Below are 15,653 nucleotides of genomic sequence, written 5' to 3' on the forward strand. Positions count from 1 at the left end.
GAAGAGAACAGCAATAACCTAGATTACTGAGGGCAACGGGGAAGTGATAGTGAAAGTACCTTTTATGAGCGCCCACTGGAGGGTAAGACAATGACTGTCATTTACTTTGAATTTTGAGCTTGGAAGTTTATTTTTGACCATGAGATTCTTTTTAAATACCTAGTATTTGATTCTCTATTATTACATTTTTGAATGAGCCCTAACATTCTCTCCAGAATTTAATTAACACATCACAATTACTAAAAATATAGAAATTAGGTAGGTTATTATTAACCATTACATGGTTATTCTGTTGGATTGAATTGTGTGGCTGAAAAAAAAGATGATGCACTTTATCAAAGGCTTTTGCACTGAGATAGACAAACTGATTGCAAACTAGAATGGAAACACTAAATATGGAAATACTAACAAAATGTTATAGCCTCACAAGACATGATTAAGTCAGCACTCCCTGTTTAAATGGCCTGTCTTCTGAAATGGGGGAGCTGAGGAATGTAACACCCAGCAGTCCAAGGCCAACAACAGGGACATTGACGCAATCCCTCCATGATTACCCTCTGTGTACAGTAGCCAGTAAGACTGACAGCACTTGACAGACTACTCTGCAATTGTTTACTCTCAGCCACATCACACTCGCTCAATCTGAAAGCAAAACAATATTTTGTGCATACTTGGTGTATGCAAATTTGCACTTACTGTAAAACCGCTGGTATGCTCTAAATCTAAATTGCTCCCACAAAGTTTTTGTGTGGCTTGGAAGACTTGAAAAGATTTCTTTCGGCCACTGTATGATAGACCAGTGAAAAGCAGGCTGAAAATCCACACGCCCGCAACCACAGGCCTAAACTGAAACTTAAAAGATACATACATGCATCGTCAGATATGCATCAGTGTTGGTTTTGAGTTAATGTTTTTAAAAGACAGAATATTGTTGATCCAGGATCACCTAGTGGCTCATGTATAAATATAAAGGGTTTTTTATGTGAAAAAAGGTGGTAACTGGTTTGGTTTTACTTGACATTACATTATTCACAGCACTTTGAAGACATAAGATGAACAAAAATATGAGACAAATTGTGTCTGATGCACGGATTACGATACAGCGCCACTACATTGCCATAGGGGCGTACAAACGTCAAATCCACCGAGTACCGAGAAGTACCAAGGCCTACTAGAATTTTGTTGGGAGGCAGAGGCGGCAGGAAATTTGATCGAGATGGCCGCCTCCCAATTCTCTATGCAGGAAAAACCCTAACTAATCTGAGGATGTCTGTTTGGTGTGTGTTTTTTTTTTTTTCTCGCAGAGGTGAGTCAGGAGCTGGCAAGACTGAAAACACAAAAAAGGTCATTCAGTACCTGGCACATGTTGCCTCCTCCCACAAAGGAAGAAAAGACCACAACATTCCTGTGAGTATTCTCCATATACTTTACTCTAATTTAGACTAGCTGTGCCTGCTTTAAGCCATAACCTAAACATCCCATAAAAATGTGTTGAAATACTAATGTTAATGGTGGATTTGTGTGAAAAATTAATTACTACTTATATGCTCTTTCATACATTTTGTGTGCCCCTACAACTCCTTACGACAAAGTTATTCTATTAATACTTACAGAAAAAAATGTACATGTGCGTCATCAGAACACTGCATGTGGAGTAACAGTCATTAGAAATAACTAATGAGCAGTTTGGCTGAGGTATTGTTGTGGGCTTCCCTGAGATCATAATAAGGTCATAAGTGACTGTAAGATGCTCTGATAATTACAAATAGTACAGGTATAGGTAAAGATACCAATCCCTGTAGTAGGCAACATGGCTTTGTGCACCCGACCTGTGTGCACACAATCTAACCGTTTGCATTTGTTTATCTGTAACAAACAGCCAGAATCACCTAAACCAGTGAAACTGCAGGCAAGTCTTTATGCTTTTTTTATACACCATGTTCATGTGCATGCTCTCTAACATTTTCCTCTTAAATAAAAACCAATTTTTCTATAACTTGGGTCATAATATATCTGTTAAACATGAGCGTACTAAGGTCATTCAGAGGAGGTTTCATCAGTGATTCCAAGGATATTAGTGATTATACTTAACAGTTTAGTTAAAAATTCCTGGAAAAAAAAAAAGAAAGAAGCATATTTAGCATTTACTTTTATCTCTCTGACAGGCTCAAAATGCAGTCGTAAGTAAATTTTCTAATTGGCATGATTATTCAGATTCTATTGTGTTTTATGTAGATTTGCCATACTGTAAATAATCACATGCATGTTTTTATTTGCTGTAGTAGTCACATGTTAAGTCTTAGCGGTCATCTTGTGCTGTATGAAGCATAGTCATTTATGCTGCCAAAGATAGTTAAAATGCTAATTGTACTCAGTACAGTAAGTGTTATGTGATCTGTGTTTTGGACTGTTGAGATAGAGCTGCTGACCACACCTGTCTTGCTAAAGAGCGTCAGCTGAAAGAATGTATATGAAACAAGGTTATGTTTTAAGTTTACCTACAGTACTGAAGTGATTTTCTGTCCTGGCCACTAGGACCCAAAGCCCTGCATGTAGTCTTTATAGCTATCTAACCAGTGATTGAATTATACCTGAGATACAGGGTGCCAACAATTAACTATGTGTTAACCTAGAACACCAGCAGTAATCTGGGTCTTGAGGGCCAGGATTACAGACCACAGAGGTATTATAATTGCTATTTCCATTTACAGACTGCTGTAGGTTGTGCTTAGATTCTGCTGTAATGCATCATTTTAGAGATGTTCTGCATAAACTACAGGTTCACTTGTATCCATGACATTAATGCAATTCATTATTTTCCATAATAACAATTGAATCTCCCCACATCCTACAGAGTGGACCCCTGTTTTATGTGAGTAGTATGTAGTTTCTCACCTATCTCACCTCACTTACAATATCAAAGGGGTACTTTACCCACTCTGTTGCCACTTACTCCTTAACCTCAAAATAGCTGACTATTTAACTCTTTACTATTTCCTGAAGTTGGGTTGTAGATGCTTTCCATCCACTTTAAGCCACCTGCTGTAGTTTTGCCTTAACGTTTGCATTGCATGATCTGAACTTTTGTCCTGACTAATTTGATAAGAGCTGTCTTTTTCAGATATTTAACGTTTATATTACAATGGGAGGACATCTCCTTTAGTTTAGAAATAATCATTGCTTCAATCTTCCTTTAATAAACAAATGTCCATCGTGAAGCTGATAGATCCCATGTCATTGGCCTGTAAAATGAAGTTGTTAACTTTACATATATATGTATAGTATTTTCCATTCCGTTTCCCATGTATGAACCCCCTGTTGACATGTTATCACTAAGATTTACAGTTTAGTTTATGGTGTGCTCTAACAACATCAATGTATGTCTAAATTTCACAACACAACGCAATTATCCGCTTTAATTATTATTTTTTTTGTCACTAATACTGTGATTGAGGTTTGAATTTCTATAATGCAGTTAAGACATGTAAGTTCAAACATAATCATGAAATTCAAAAGTGGTGTTATATATATTGATAAAACTGCATAGTTGACCAGTTATAGTACAACTGCTCGTAAGTTTCCTCTGACATGATATTGGACTGACCCCAATTAACACTGTTGACAGGTGTGTACTGTAGCTGCCTAAGCTAACTTTAGCTTCACAGACTGACTGGATAAACAGCACGGAATACTTTTAAGGTGAAAAGCTTAAAACGATGATATGATGCACTCCCTTCCTTACTATAAAACTACCATGCTAGCAACCTCTCTGAAATTAATGTGAGATGATCATATAGATCATTTCTCTAGGAAATGACAGAGTCCAACCCCTCTTAAACCTCAAAATGTCATAGATGGTGTTCTTCCATCTTTGGCAGCTACTAAATAGTAAAGGCACTGGCATATAGAGAGGTTATTAACCAGCCTACAGCCGAATTTCTTTTTTCCTTAACTACAGCTCAGTAGAATTGCAGACATCATTGTCATTATAGACAGTGAAATCAACAGCTACTAACTTTCACTTGCTAGAGCGTGTTAACACTAACAATGTAAGTCAAATATCTTGCGATTTGAAAGATAAACTTTAAAATTGTGATTTTAATACAAAAACAGTAAATGATTTAGCCAAACTGCTCGCCTATGTGTACACTACACATCTAAAACATCTGGCCATAAAGGATTTTGTATATTAAATCATCAGCGCTTTTATTTCACAATAACCCTCCTGTGAAAGAAGCTAGATAAGTTACATTACAAAGCGTTTAGTCTATTTTAATGATAAATATGAATGGAGTGGTTCACTGGTTTTCCTCTTGATCTAGTGGCCAATGCAGAACCTCTTGAACTTTCTTACATTAAGTTTGAATCAGCCTAAAAAGACTCTGGTGGCCTCGATGAGTTCTCCACATTAGCTTGTTTCTGTCCAGATTTAAACTCTTTGTGCAATTTCCCAAGAAATGCTCTAATTTTTCTTGCGGGTGAAAAGAGCCACTTGTAATGTCTCTCAGGCCTCGTGACCTCTGGAGCAGATGTTGAGCAGTGAAAACACATCCACAATTGGCCTCTGCCTTAGAAGATTTAGTGTGACAGTTTTGACTGATCCTCTTTTGCTTCACTCAGTCTGTCCTAAAATACTGCTCTGGGGCCTGCCAAATGTACAAACTTGTAGCTACGACCTGTAAAAGGTTTTCTATAAAGGCAAAAAAATTGTTTGAAGGACACGATTAGGATATTTTAGCTTCAAAAGCTTGGGGATATTTGTAGTGTTGACTGATAATTAGTCAGGTTGCTTACATGTTAACACAGTTACTCAACAATTGGCCATTCAAAGTAGAGGAGCCAGCTCTGTTGGCTGTCAGATGTCTGACTCTCTCATTTTGCAGTAGGAATGTGGGTCAAACTTCTAATGCTGCTAAATTGGACCCCCACTGGTGTTTGTAATCTGCTCTTTGTTTTTATGTGCTCACAGCAGACCACACAGATGAGTAGAGGTTGCCAATGAACAATTTTAACCACCAAGTTTCACTACAGGCCTGTGTTTATGTAAAAACAAAGGCTTTCGGTTTAAATCCTCTGGCCTCTGTGGACTTTGCCGCTGCTCTGAGACCTGGAAAAGAACCAGGTTTATCCAGTTCAGCCCTGCTTCATTCCAGCTGCTTAGAAACTCAATTAAAAGCAGCCCATCATGCTCTCCAGCCAAAGATCACATTACATGTCTCACATCACTAAGCGCAATGCTGATTCCTCAATTCCCTTTTGTGGAAAATGGCCTCCACAAACCCTTCAGTGTGTGCACCATTTTTGACGTAATGGGAAAATATTTCACGTAGCCACAAGAAAAAGAAGTGCAAAAGAAATTATTTTTCTCTCAGTCATTTTGGTTTCTCTGGTCATGACAAAGCCCACAATGTGGCTTAGATGGAAACATAGCGGGCCACCTGTCCAAACATCTGTATAAGTCGTTTGTTTGTTTGTTTAGTCAGTCTCTCAAAGAGTCCAGTCTGACAAAAAAAAAAAAAGCCAAAGTGTTTCTATTGTGTGTTGTGGACACATTCATCCAAACATGATAGAGTGCCTGTCTGGCTTTTGTCCCAGCAAAAAGTTTCCCCAGATATTTTTCCTTTATCACTATAAAGCACAGTAACACATCATAGTGCTCCATCAGCCAGAGCAGGGCTCAGATCAGCATTGATTTTCTTTGCAGTCTTAACTTCTGCTAATGGAATTAACCAGGTTGTGGAAGGGTTGAGATGTAGCTCAACAGTAACCCTGTTTACATGATTAGTTTATATTTTATGTCCTTGAGCAAATACAGAAACATTTTCTGCTTTTTGGTTCATATATGTTCAAATGAAGGGTTGCAAATATCTATTATTTGCTGTCAATTGTAAATAAGTAAAATAATGAAATAAAATGCCAAAGCGAAAAAAGCCCCAGATGAATTCTCAAATTGCTGGTTTTGTTGAAACAACGGTCCAAAACCCAAATATGTTTTACTTACAATGTCCTAAAACAGAGAAAAGTAGTAAAATTTCACATTTTGAAAGCTGGAAATCGAATTTGGGGCATTTTTGCTTGATAAATGAATTACGTGATTAGCTGTTTATCAATTTTTTTTTTTTTTGTAATATGACTCATCATTTAGCCACTGATCAGATCAATTCAGAACTTTAAACTCATGTATAAACAAGGATTTAAAGTATCTCTATCAGCATACCCGAATTATGAAATCTATTTGTATTGGTTTTTCTGTATAAAATACATGACAATTCTTCAGATGTCTGCTGTCTTTGTCTGCATGTTTGTGGTTTTTCAATTGTAAGTTGTTGAAAACCACAATTAATTTCTTGTCGTTTGTTTCTGTTGGTCTTAACTTTCATGTGATGACAAAGGCTGCTCTGTTTTACAGGGTGAATTGGAACGTCAGCTTTTACAAGCCAACCCCATCCTTGAATCTTTTGGGAATGCTAAGACAGTGAAAAATGACAACTCGTCACGATTTGTAAGTACAGAAAAATCATATTCGTGAAGTGGGTGCTCTGTTCTCCAATTGGGGTCTCAATATGTCTACTGCAGTGTTTGTGATCGTGTTTGTGATAGCCTCCTCCTGTGTCACCACCACCATGACTGAGCTTTATTTGGCACCTGGATCAAAGGATCAGATTTTTTTTTCTTTGAGAATAAGCAGAGGATGATTGAAAGTAATTTAATAATTCTACTTTTCCTGTAAGCAATTACACGGGCCATATAGTCAGACACAGGCGCCTGCTCGTCATTAATAATGCCTTTGATATACTGTAGCCTTTCAGATCGAAGGAAACTTCATTAAGCAGACTTCTTAATAGTGATGTAAGACAAGAGGGACATGAGTAAAGCCTTGGTTTAAGTGTTCCCGTGGCAAATTGATCTGTGAACTCAGAAGCAGACCTGTCATGTACTGCATGACTCATGACCTGTATTCAAAAGATACTTACAGGAAAATGTACTTAGAGTGTTAAAAATAAGTAATCATAACAAACATTTTAATAATTTATACTGTATAAAATATAATTATCAGCACTGTAAATGATCTGTATCAGTGTTCATATTAATGGAAGAGAGTCCTCAGCGTGTATTAAATAAGAGTCATTATTTTGGCAATTGATTTCTGTATATCTTGTCTTGTGCACTTCCTGAACATTAATCTTGTGTTAATCTTTGCAGGGGAAATTCATCCGGATCAACTTTGATGTCACCGGATACATTGTTGGAGCTAATATTGAAACCTGTATCCTGTTTTAAAACAATTTACCAGCACATTTCATTGTCATTGTAGGTAATATATGTATAAAGAGGCTAGGTACAGGTGTTTATTGAACACACACACAAAAATGAATACAATCCAATGCCATAGAAATTTGTTGCCAGTATTGAAGAGGTGGTTTATTTTTGAACGTATAAACCTCAACCGATTTTAAATGGTAAATGGCCTAGCACTTCTATAGCAATTTTCTAGTCTTACTGACCACTCAAAGCACTTCACAATACTTGCCACATTCACCCATTAACTCACATTCATTCATCACACTCATATGCACAGTCATACAATGATGGAACAACTATCAGGGACAATGTGTGTTCAGTATCTTGCCAAAGGATACTTCAACGTGAGGCCCGGAGGAGCTGGGGATCGAACCAATGACTTTCTAATTAGTGGATGACCTGATAAGCCACAGCCGCCCCAAACGAAACAAGAAAAATTTTAACTACACAAGAAAATGTGTCATGTATAAAAGAAAATAGATTTTAGGTTTTGATTCTACATCAAACTGACTTAGCAAATAGAGTTTTTTCCTTGACCAGTCTTTGCCAGACTTATTGGAGAAATCCAGAGCTATTCGTCAAGCCAAAGATGAGCGCACCTTCCACGTTTTTTACCAGCTGCTGGCTGGAGCTGGAGAGCACCTCAAATGTGAGTAGACTGATATAGCCTTTCTTCTCCTCTGTCTGTCATAAGTCCAGACTGCAGATGATTTTGGCAATGCTACTGTATGTCAAAGGCAAATATATAATTTATAACATTATACAGTACATATTCATTTTAAAATTAAAATTAAAGTGTTAGTCATCAAAATCTGCCACTCCCTCTTATAAGGGATCTTTCACAGTTTTTAATGTGTTGAATAACTATGCAGTTGTGTTATTTGGTGTGTCTGTACAGCACTGAAAAGTTATATCTTCAGCATGCAAAAGTTTTTACCATTTTTTCTGTCAATAGCGGACCTGCTTTTGGAAGGATTCAACAATTACCGTTTCATGTCCAACGGTAACATCCCAATCCCGGGACAGCAGGATAAAGACAACTTCCATGAGACGATGGAGGCCATGCACATCATGAGCTTTGCTCATGACGAGATTCTAGGTATGCTTTCTCAAACACCAGCACAAAACATACAGAAACCTCAAGGAGGTTGCTTTCACTTATTAAAATTTTTTTTGTGCGTCCTGCCTGGGCTATACCCATGTGAGATCATTTAAACATGCATACAATCCGCTCACTTCAGTTCTGTAATGTCACATGTTTCCGAATGAACAGAATATGTGGGCAGCGTGTTGTTTCATTTGGTAAATTTTTGAAAATTGGTTGATTACCAGTACTACATACTGAACTGTAGAGGACGGTTGGCTTCCGTCCACACTAGGGACAAGGTAGAAATTAGAGTGCAACTATTGTCTCTTGGATGTGTAAACAAAGTTGTTGCCAACACATTGAAACTCTCACCTCCCCCTCTGATATCTGCTGCTACATCCCAGGTGCTAACAGATAAATGACAGATAGGGTGAGCTAGTCACCTCAAGTCACATACAGGACTGCAGGAACTAATGTGTGAATTTATCTAATCAATAAATTATGTGCAGGATGAGCCATCAGAAATATATTAACATTTAACAGCAAGGCGAAAGAGAGGGATTTTGATGTATTGAAAAAACAACTCACTAAGGATTTTTGACATATTTGGTGTATACCAAGAGAACAGAACAGTAAATATAGGGACACTGGATTAGAATTTGGAAAGTACATTTTTTTTACAGGGTGTTACATTACTAACCCTTCCCCTAAAATGTAAGAAGTTAGTTAGATTGATTAGATTGATAATTTCCAATGAAATAAACATTTTACCAAGGTTTTCTCTTAGTCCCTTGAAACTACCTCGTGTTTGTCAGTTTGACTGCTTAAACTATCATGTGAGGCAAATGTGATGTATTGCTATAGTAATTTTATTTTCTCTGGATTCTTATACTTGTAGCCATGTTGAAGGTCGTGTCCTCGGTGCTTCAGTTTGGTAACATTGTCTTCAAGAAGGAGAGGAATACTGACCAAGCTTCTATGCCTGATAATACTGGTAAATATATCTCTCACACAAACACACGCACGCACACACACGCACACACACGCACAAACATACACACACACACTGCAATTCTTTTACATCTGCTTCACAACCCTGTAGCTTGACGCTCACAGGTCAAGACACTCTCCTCCTCCTTTTCCTCTTCCCATATATACTTCAACTCCTCTCCTCCCTTTTTTCCTATCTCCCTCATACTGTGGCACCTCATCCACTGAACAGAGGAACCAGTGATTTATGTCTGTTCTCTCCCCGAGCCTTGTCAACCTGCCATTAAGCCACATCATTATGAGGATTTACTTCTGAAGGAAATGGGGCACGGCCTTCCAGTTCCTCCACATGTGGCACTGCATATTTGGCTCTTAAAGGGGAGAGACGGGGAGAGAGGATGAACCTAATGCCAGTGATGCAGCTTGGCCAAATATTCCCAAATGTGACAAGCAGAACCCAGGACTAAAGCAGATGTTTTTTTTTTAGTAGTTAGACTTGGCTGATCTAGACCGGATCCTGCTTTTTCTGCTTTTCCACAAGGTCCAGCCATGTAAAATATGACATTTTCCCGGTTACATTTCACATGAAAACTTAACATCTTGGAAAGATTTGTGGTAAATCTTTAATATTATTCAGCAATAAGCAAACACCAGTGTTTGACAGACACTTCGCTTATTATACTTCTGTTTCTATGGCTTTTAAAGAAGTTTGTAAAAACTTGGGTTAAATGACGTAATTGTCCGACAATACTGTCAAAATAACACTGGGAAAGATCCTCATCTCTATTAAATCACTCTTGAAAAATAAACAATAGTTACCACATAACAGTCATTTCTGCTTCGTGTTTTATTTCTGCTGTCGACAAAATAATTAAGTTAGATGTACGGTTTCAAATCTGCTAAGGTGGCCAAATTAAAATTAATGTTTCTTCCATTTGTGTGGTTTCTCCATCTCCGCTTCCTAGCTGCTCAGAAGCTATGTCACTTGCTGGGTATGAATGTAATGGAGTTTACCAGAGCTATCCTGTCACCAAGGATCAAAGTGGGAAGAGACTATGTCCAGAAAGCACAGACTAAAGAGCAGGTCAGTTGGATGTTTTTTTTTTTTTTTTTTACTGACTAACATGATGTATATCTTTTTTTGTTGTTAGCTGAGATCTTCAGTGAGACTAATAATGATCTATTGTATAGAAATGGAAGTTGGGCCTTTATAATACATTCAATAATTTTCATTATGGAATAGTATAGTTCTTAGTTGGTTATTTTTTGTGTTCAGACTTCACGTAGTAAAGGTCTGTTTCATTTTCTGCATAGACAGTGTTTGGCAAACAGCACTTTGGATGGACATAAACTGATTTGAATCATCAATATAAAAGATCGAAACAGCAAAGTATCTGGTTCTATGATTTAAAAGGCCTGTATATATAAAAATACAAGGAAAGGAATCAACTATGACTCACAAGTTGAATTTTGGTAAGAAACATCCAATCACAGAGCTTAAGATTCAGTTATGTCTGCCACTAACAAGGAGTGGAAGCTAAAGATAATGTTATTTGGGAAACCAGTAACACAATCTGCATGTTGAATTAATTCTGGGTCTGTTTTGGATGAATTCTGCAACTATGGCATTGTGTTTTCTTTCCAGCTGCAACAATAATGCCTTTTGAATCCTCTATGAATCAGTTTGACTTCTTCTCTATACGGTAGTGGCTGAGGTTTATGGGTACTATTACATTAAGAGCAATCCATCATCCAAGTGATGGAAAAAATGTGATTGTACAGAAACAAAGGTGAAATAATTACAAAGACACAGTGAAGATGTGCTGTTAAGCTTGCTTTGCTATTGTTATATATTGTACTGTGCACAAGAAAATATTAGTGTACCTACTGTGAAACCACTCCAAAGCACATCACCTGTCATTCATTGGCACTTAAAGTGCAGTATTCTTGCAGACTTCTGATCATAATGGCTGAAGCTCAATGGATGCAGCTTTTGCCCAAACTGTTTGAGATATTTATGAAAGTATGACTCAGAAAATATATGGAACATTAACAACATACAGACTTGCCAAGACATACAAGTCCATTTGTCAGATGTCATTGTGAGGATCTGGCAGCATGTCTGAATTATACTGACTTAAGGCCCCACATGCTTGGACCCAATCTCTACCTGTTAAGCACGCACAGATTTATTGTCTTTCCTTCTCACACTTGTGTCATATCATTTCTCCCTTCCTGTCTTCCTCTCCTGTCTTCTCTGCCTCAATCCAGGCTGACTTTGCTGTTGAGGCTCTGGCTAAAGCAACATATGAGCGTCTGTTCCGCTGGCTGGTCCATCGTATTAACAAAGCTCTGGACAGAACCAAACGCCAGGGGGCCTCCTTCATCGGCATCCTGGACATTGCTGGTTTTGAGATTTTCCAGGTTTGGTTTAAAATCTTTTTTTTTTAATCTTTAAAGAAGACAGTATGTCCATTGGCTATAGGAAATTATAATGTTTGTTGTTGTTGTTGTTGTTGTTGTCATAAGCTATCTACATTTGAGGTTTTGATTTGTTGTCATTCAAGAACATTTCCATTGAAAGCATTGTTCTTTTTTGTATTTCTCCCCTATGACAGTTGAACTCGTTTGAGCAGCTGTGTATCAACTACACCAATGAGAAGCTGCAGCAGCTCTTCAACCACACCATGTTCATCCTGGAGCAGGAGGAGTACCAGAGGGAGGGCATTGAGTGGAGCTTCATCGACTTCGGCCTGGACCTGCAGCCTTGCATCGATCTTATTGAGAGGCCGGTCTGTCTGAGTCATTACCTAGTAACTGAATCAAAGAAATTATTAAAACTACACTATTTTAAAATATTCCTCCATAAACGCTACTTAGCCACAAGTTATTTCACTATGCTGACAAGCAATTTCGCAGTAAATAATACTTGCTTTACATTTGTTTTTCAACTTTCTCTTCTTAAAATGTAAAGGAAAAGCCATATCTGCATCTGGAAAAGTTATTGAATTCGAATTGTTGGAGTCTTTAGTTCTGTTGTGCGTTGTTCCTTCAGGCAAACCCTCCAGGAGTGTTAGCTCTGCTGGATGAAGAGTGCTGGTTCCCCAAGGCCACAGACAGGACCTTCATAGACAAGTTGATCCAGGAGCAGGGCACACACACCAAGTTCCAGAAGCCCCGTCAGCTCAAAGATAAGGCCGACTTCTGCATCATCCACTACGCCGGCAGGGTACACTGGTTTGATCTCTTTAAAAATCATACTCAGCAGGTTTCTGTAACAGCTTAAGTGTAAATACACTGTTGTGTGTGCTCGCTTCTTTTCAAAGGGAAAAAAGATTGGGGCTTTCCTTGGAAATTACAGTTGAAAGATAAAGCTCTCATTTTATGGAGCTTGTTTGTAGGTCAGAGGAACGTAGGTCAGACTCTGTTCTAAAAACCACTGACCAAAAAAGGCATATAGAAAAAAGTAATTACACTGATAGTCATAGCTGTTAGAACTGATAATATCAAGTATCACTGTTTCACTTGCTTTAGTTTGTCGTTTACAAGGAATGCCAACACATGCCCTATAGTTAAAACACTAATTCAGAACCTGGAAGGCTTGCACATACACATGGATATGAGATATCACTTGCCTGCTTTCTTTGTATTTAAGTTCTCTGTTGGACCAGCTTCTTTATTTCTGTCTGCATTCATATTTTCCAAGACATCTCTTTTCTTCCCTGATCTTCTCCTACAATAATCAAGTGAAAAATTTCTGCCTGTCAGGGCGCAGATAAAATAATGACACATGGTTCTCCTGTGGTGGGATTTCAGGGAAGTACTGAATCCTCGATTTATATGACATTGTATGGGAGTGGATTTGGACATTGTCAGTGGTGTTATGTAACAGAAAAACACAGAATTTGTCCCGCAGAGAGACCTGCTGAGTAGCACATCTGCTCATCCTTATGCGGACTGTGTCATCTTATATCACAGTCACAAATTTTTGAGCTCTAAGAGCATCGCTGTGGAGAAAAATCTGCAACACCACAAAGCTGTTGTAAACGTTGTCAACATTGATATGCACAAAAAAAAAATTAAGTCATGTATACAGTATGAATCACTAAAATAAGACAGACTTCCAGTTATATCCCACCGAACTCTGTGACCTATTTCTGGACTAAGATTTCTTTAACGTTCTACCAGGTGATTTTGAATATTTTTGTATTTTGAGATAATGTTTTAAGCTTTCGCGGTTAGGCCCAATAAATCGACTAATATTGGTTTATCAAAAGTATATGAGTATCGGCTATATGGCCCACATACTGTGTATGCCGATAAGTAACACAAACTGCGCAGAAATGCTAAAGACATTTTGATCTTTGTCACAGTTCTTTAAAAGCAAATATAAAAGGAACTTAAGTTTGTTTGTGTGATGTGTTAATGTAAAGGAAACAACACCAGCTGATATATTGTAATAAGGTTTTTCAGAATCTCAAATATCAATATCTTAGTGGCTTCAGAAATTCAGTATCAGTCAGACTATAGTTGTGGTATTTTTTTTTTTTTTAATCCATATCACTGAGTTGTACCACTTGATTTTTATAGGTGGACTACAAAGCTGATGAGTGGTTAATGAAGAACATGGACCCTCTAAACGACAATGTGGCCACTCTTCTGCATCAGTCAACTGACAAATTTGTAGCTGAACTTTGGAAAGATGGTAGGTGGCTTCCTTTTAATCTCTAAACACTTTAAACAGCACTAGATGCATCTCTGTACACTAGGCACATCCTATGAGATTCATTATGTATATACCTGTTTGCTTATTCAGTTAACAAACACATCGACACATCTCTCACTCAAGCCTACTAACAACAGCTGCCTGCCTTGTTGTCTCAGGCCTATACATTTATGGTTTCCAAGAATTAATATAACACCGCCTCCCCTCCCTGTCTCTTTCTCTGTGTTGTAGAGATTCAGACCATTCAAAGGGCTTCATTCTATGACAATGTCACTAGTCTGGATGAGCCAGCAGGTGAATGACTGGGTCGTGCTGTAGCAGACCTGGGCCAAAATAATAATAGCTGAAAATTGAACAGTGTTGGGTTTTGGAACCACGCTGCTCAAAGGCTTGGGAGGCTAAATATACGCACTCCCTGAGCAGGTTCACTTTTTCAAAGTGTATTGGTATATTTTTGCCCAGATCTGGCTGTATGGTTCATGCTTCAGCCAATGCTGTGTCTGCCATAGCTAGAATGGCTCCCATTTGCTTCCAGGCTGCATGGCTCATGTCTGCCAAAAGCAGTAGTGCCTAATAAAAATCCACCTAAGTTCAAGTAGAATATAGTCAATAGCCCCCTTTAGTTGAACCAGTTTGCTTTAATTTGCGGCAGTATTTTTGTGGGCCGACATTGGTCTTGCAATCTTTATATGGTTGAAAACGCTGACGCAAGCGTTCGGGATCTAGTGCAGCTGTTTGGAGTCGTCATTGCTTATTTTTGTTTTTGTCCCTCCTCTATGATGTGATACAACCAGGAGCAAATTAAGGATTTGAAGCTTGACTGAAGGATATTTAATGATGTTAATTTCCCGCCTTCATCCTTCTTAGATACGATAACAGTAGCAGGGAAGTGAAACCAGATGTTGCTCTTGGTATTTGCTTTGGCTCTGAGCACAGACATCAGCGCAGAGAGTCCAGACAGCAGGCCGTGCATCACTTCAGTTTAAACTCTAGCAGTCTGTGACTCATAATACTTGTAACTTTAATTTTGCTACTGGGATATTAATAAGTGACATAGTGTATATTTATTTTAGTGTTAAGTCGTAACTCATGTCCTGGGTCATTTTGCTGAGCTGTTTTGGAATAATTCTGCTGACAGCACTGCCAGATTATATAAAGATGTAATATTTATTGGATAATTCTGGTGATAATCTGTATTTTTCTTACTGTCAACAAATTCCATGAAAAGTCCAAAACCAACAATGGACTGATCCTATTAACAACTGTTGTCAGCCTGATATATAGCTCAGTTGTTGTCCAGAAACAGTTAAAAACACGTCAGTTAGACAATGTTCCTTTCGTTGTAGTGAACATGGTCCCTGCAGTCCCACATAACCCGACATACTTTGGTAAATACTCACTGTGGCACCAAATTCATGCCTGAAAGTAGTCTCCAAAAATACAAGTTTTCCTGTTTTAGTAATATTTTCTTTTTTTAACAAATGGAACTAAATACTCTTTCATATAAAGGTCTTGGGACTGAGAGCTTCAGATAGTGGAGGGAAACGG

The 15,653-nt window shown here is 38.1% G+C and overlaps 1 protein-coding gene across 1 annotated transcript in view; it reads left to right on the forward strand.

The window, feature by feature from the left end:
* The window catches only part of myh10 (myosin, heavy chain 10, non-muscle), a 56,698-nt gene that overhangs the window by 22,166 nt on the left and 18,879 nt on the right, over positions 1-15,653 (forward strand). The window contains exons 5-17 of the mRNA XM_023412675.2: positions 1,305-1,407; positions 1,880-1,909; positions 2,855-2,872; positions 6,410-6,502; positions 7,204-7,267; positions 7,853-7,951; positions 8,258-8,401; positions 9,288-9,383; positions 10,345-10,463; positions 11,651-11,803; positions 11,998-12,171; positions 12,435-12,608; positions 13,970-14,084. Coding sequence (XP_023268443.1) covers positions 1,305-1,407; positions 1,880-1,909; positions 2,855-2,872; positions 6,410-6,502; positions 7,204-7,267; positions 7,853-7,951; positions 8,258-8,401; positions 9,288-9,383; positions 10,345-10,463; positions 11,651-11,803; positions 11,998-12,171; positions 12,435-12,608; positions 13,970-14,084 — 1,382 coding nt within the window. The remainder of the gene's footprint in view (positions 1-1,304; positions 1,408-1,879; positions 1,910-2,854; positions 2,873-6,409; positions 6,503-7,203; positions 7,268-7,852; positions 7,952-8,257; positions 8,402-9,287; positions 9,384-10,344; positions 10,464-11,650; positions 11,804-11,997; positions 12,172-12,434; positions 12,609-13,969; positions 14,085-15,653) is intronic.

This window comes from Seriola lalandi, unplaced genomic scaffold (assembly GCF_002814215.2).
Source record: "Seriola lalandi dorsalis isolate HSWRI2012SDOR001 ecotype SW California unplaced genomic scaffold, Sedor1 jcf7180002054486, whole genome shotgun sequence".
Taxonomy (NCBI): domain Eukaryota; kingdom Metazoa; phylum Chordata; class Actinopteri; order Carangiformes; family Carangidae; genus Seriola; species Seriola lalandi.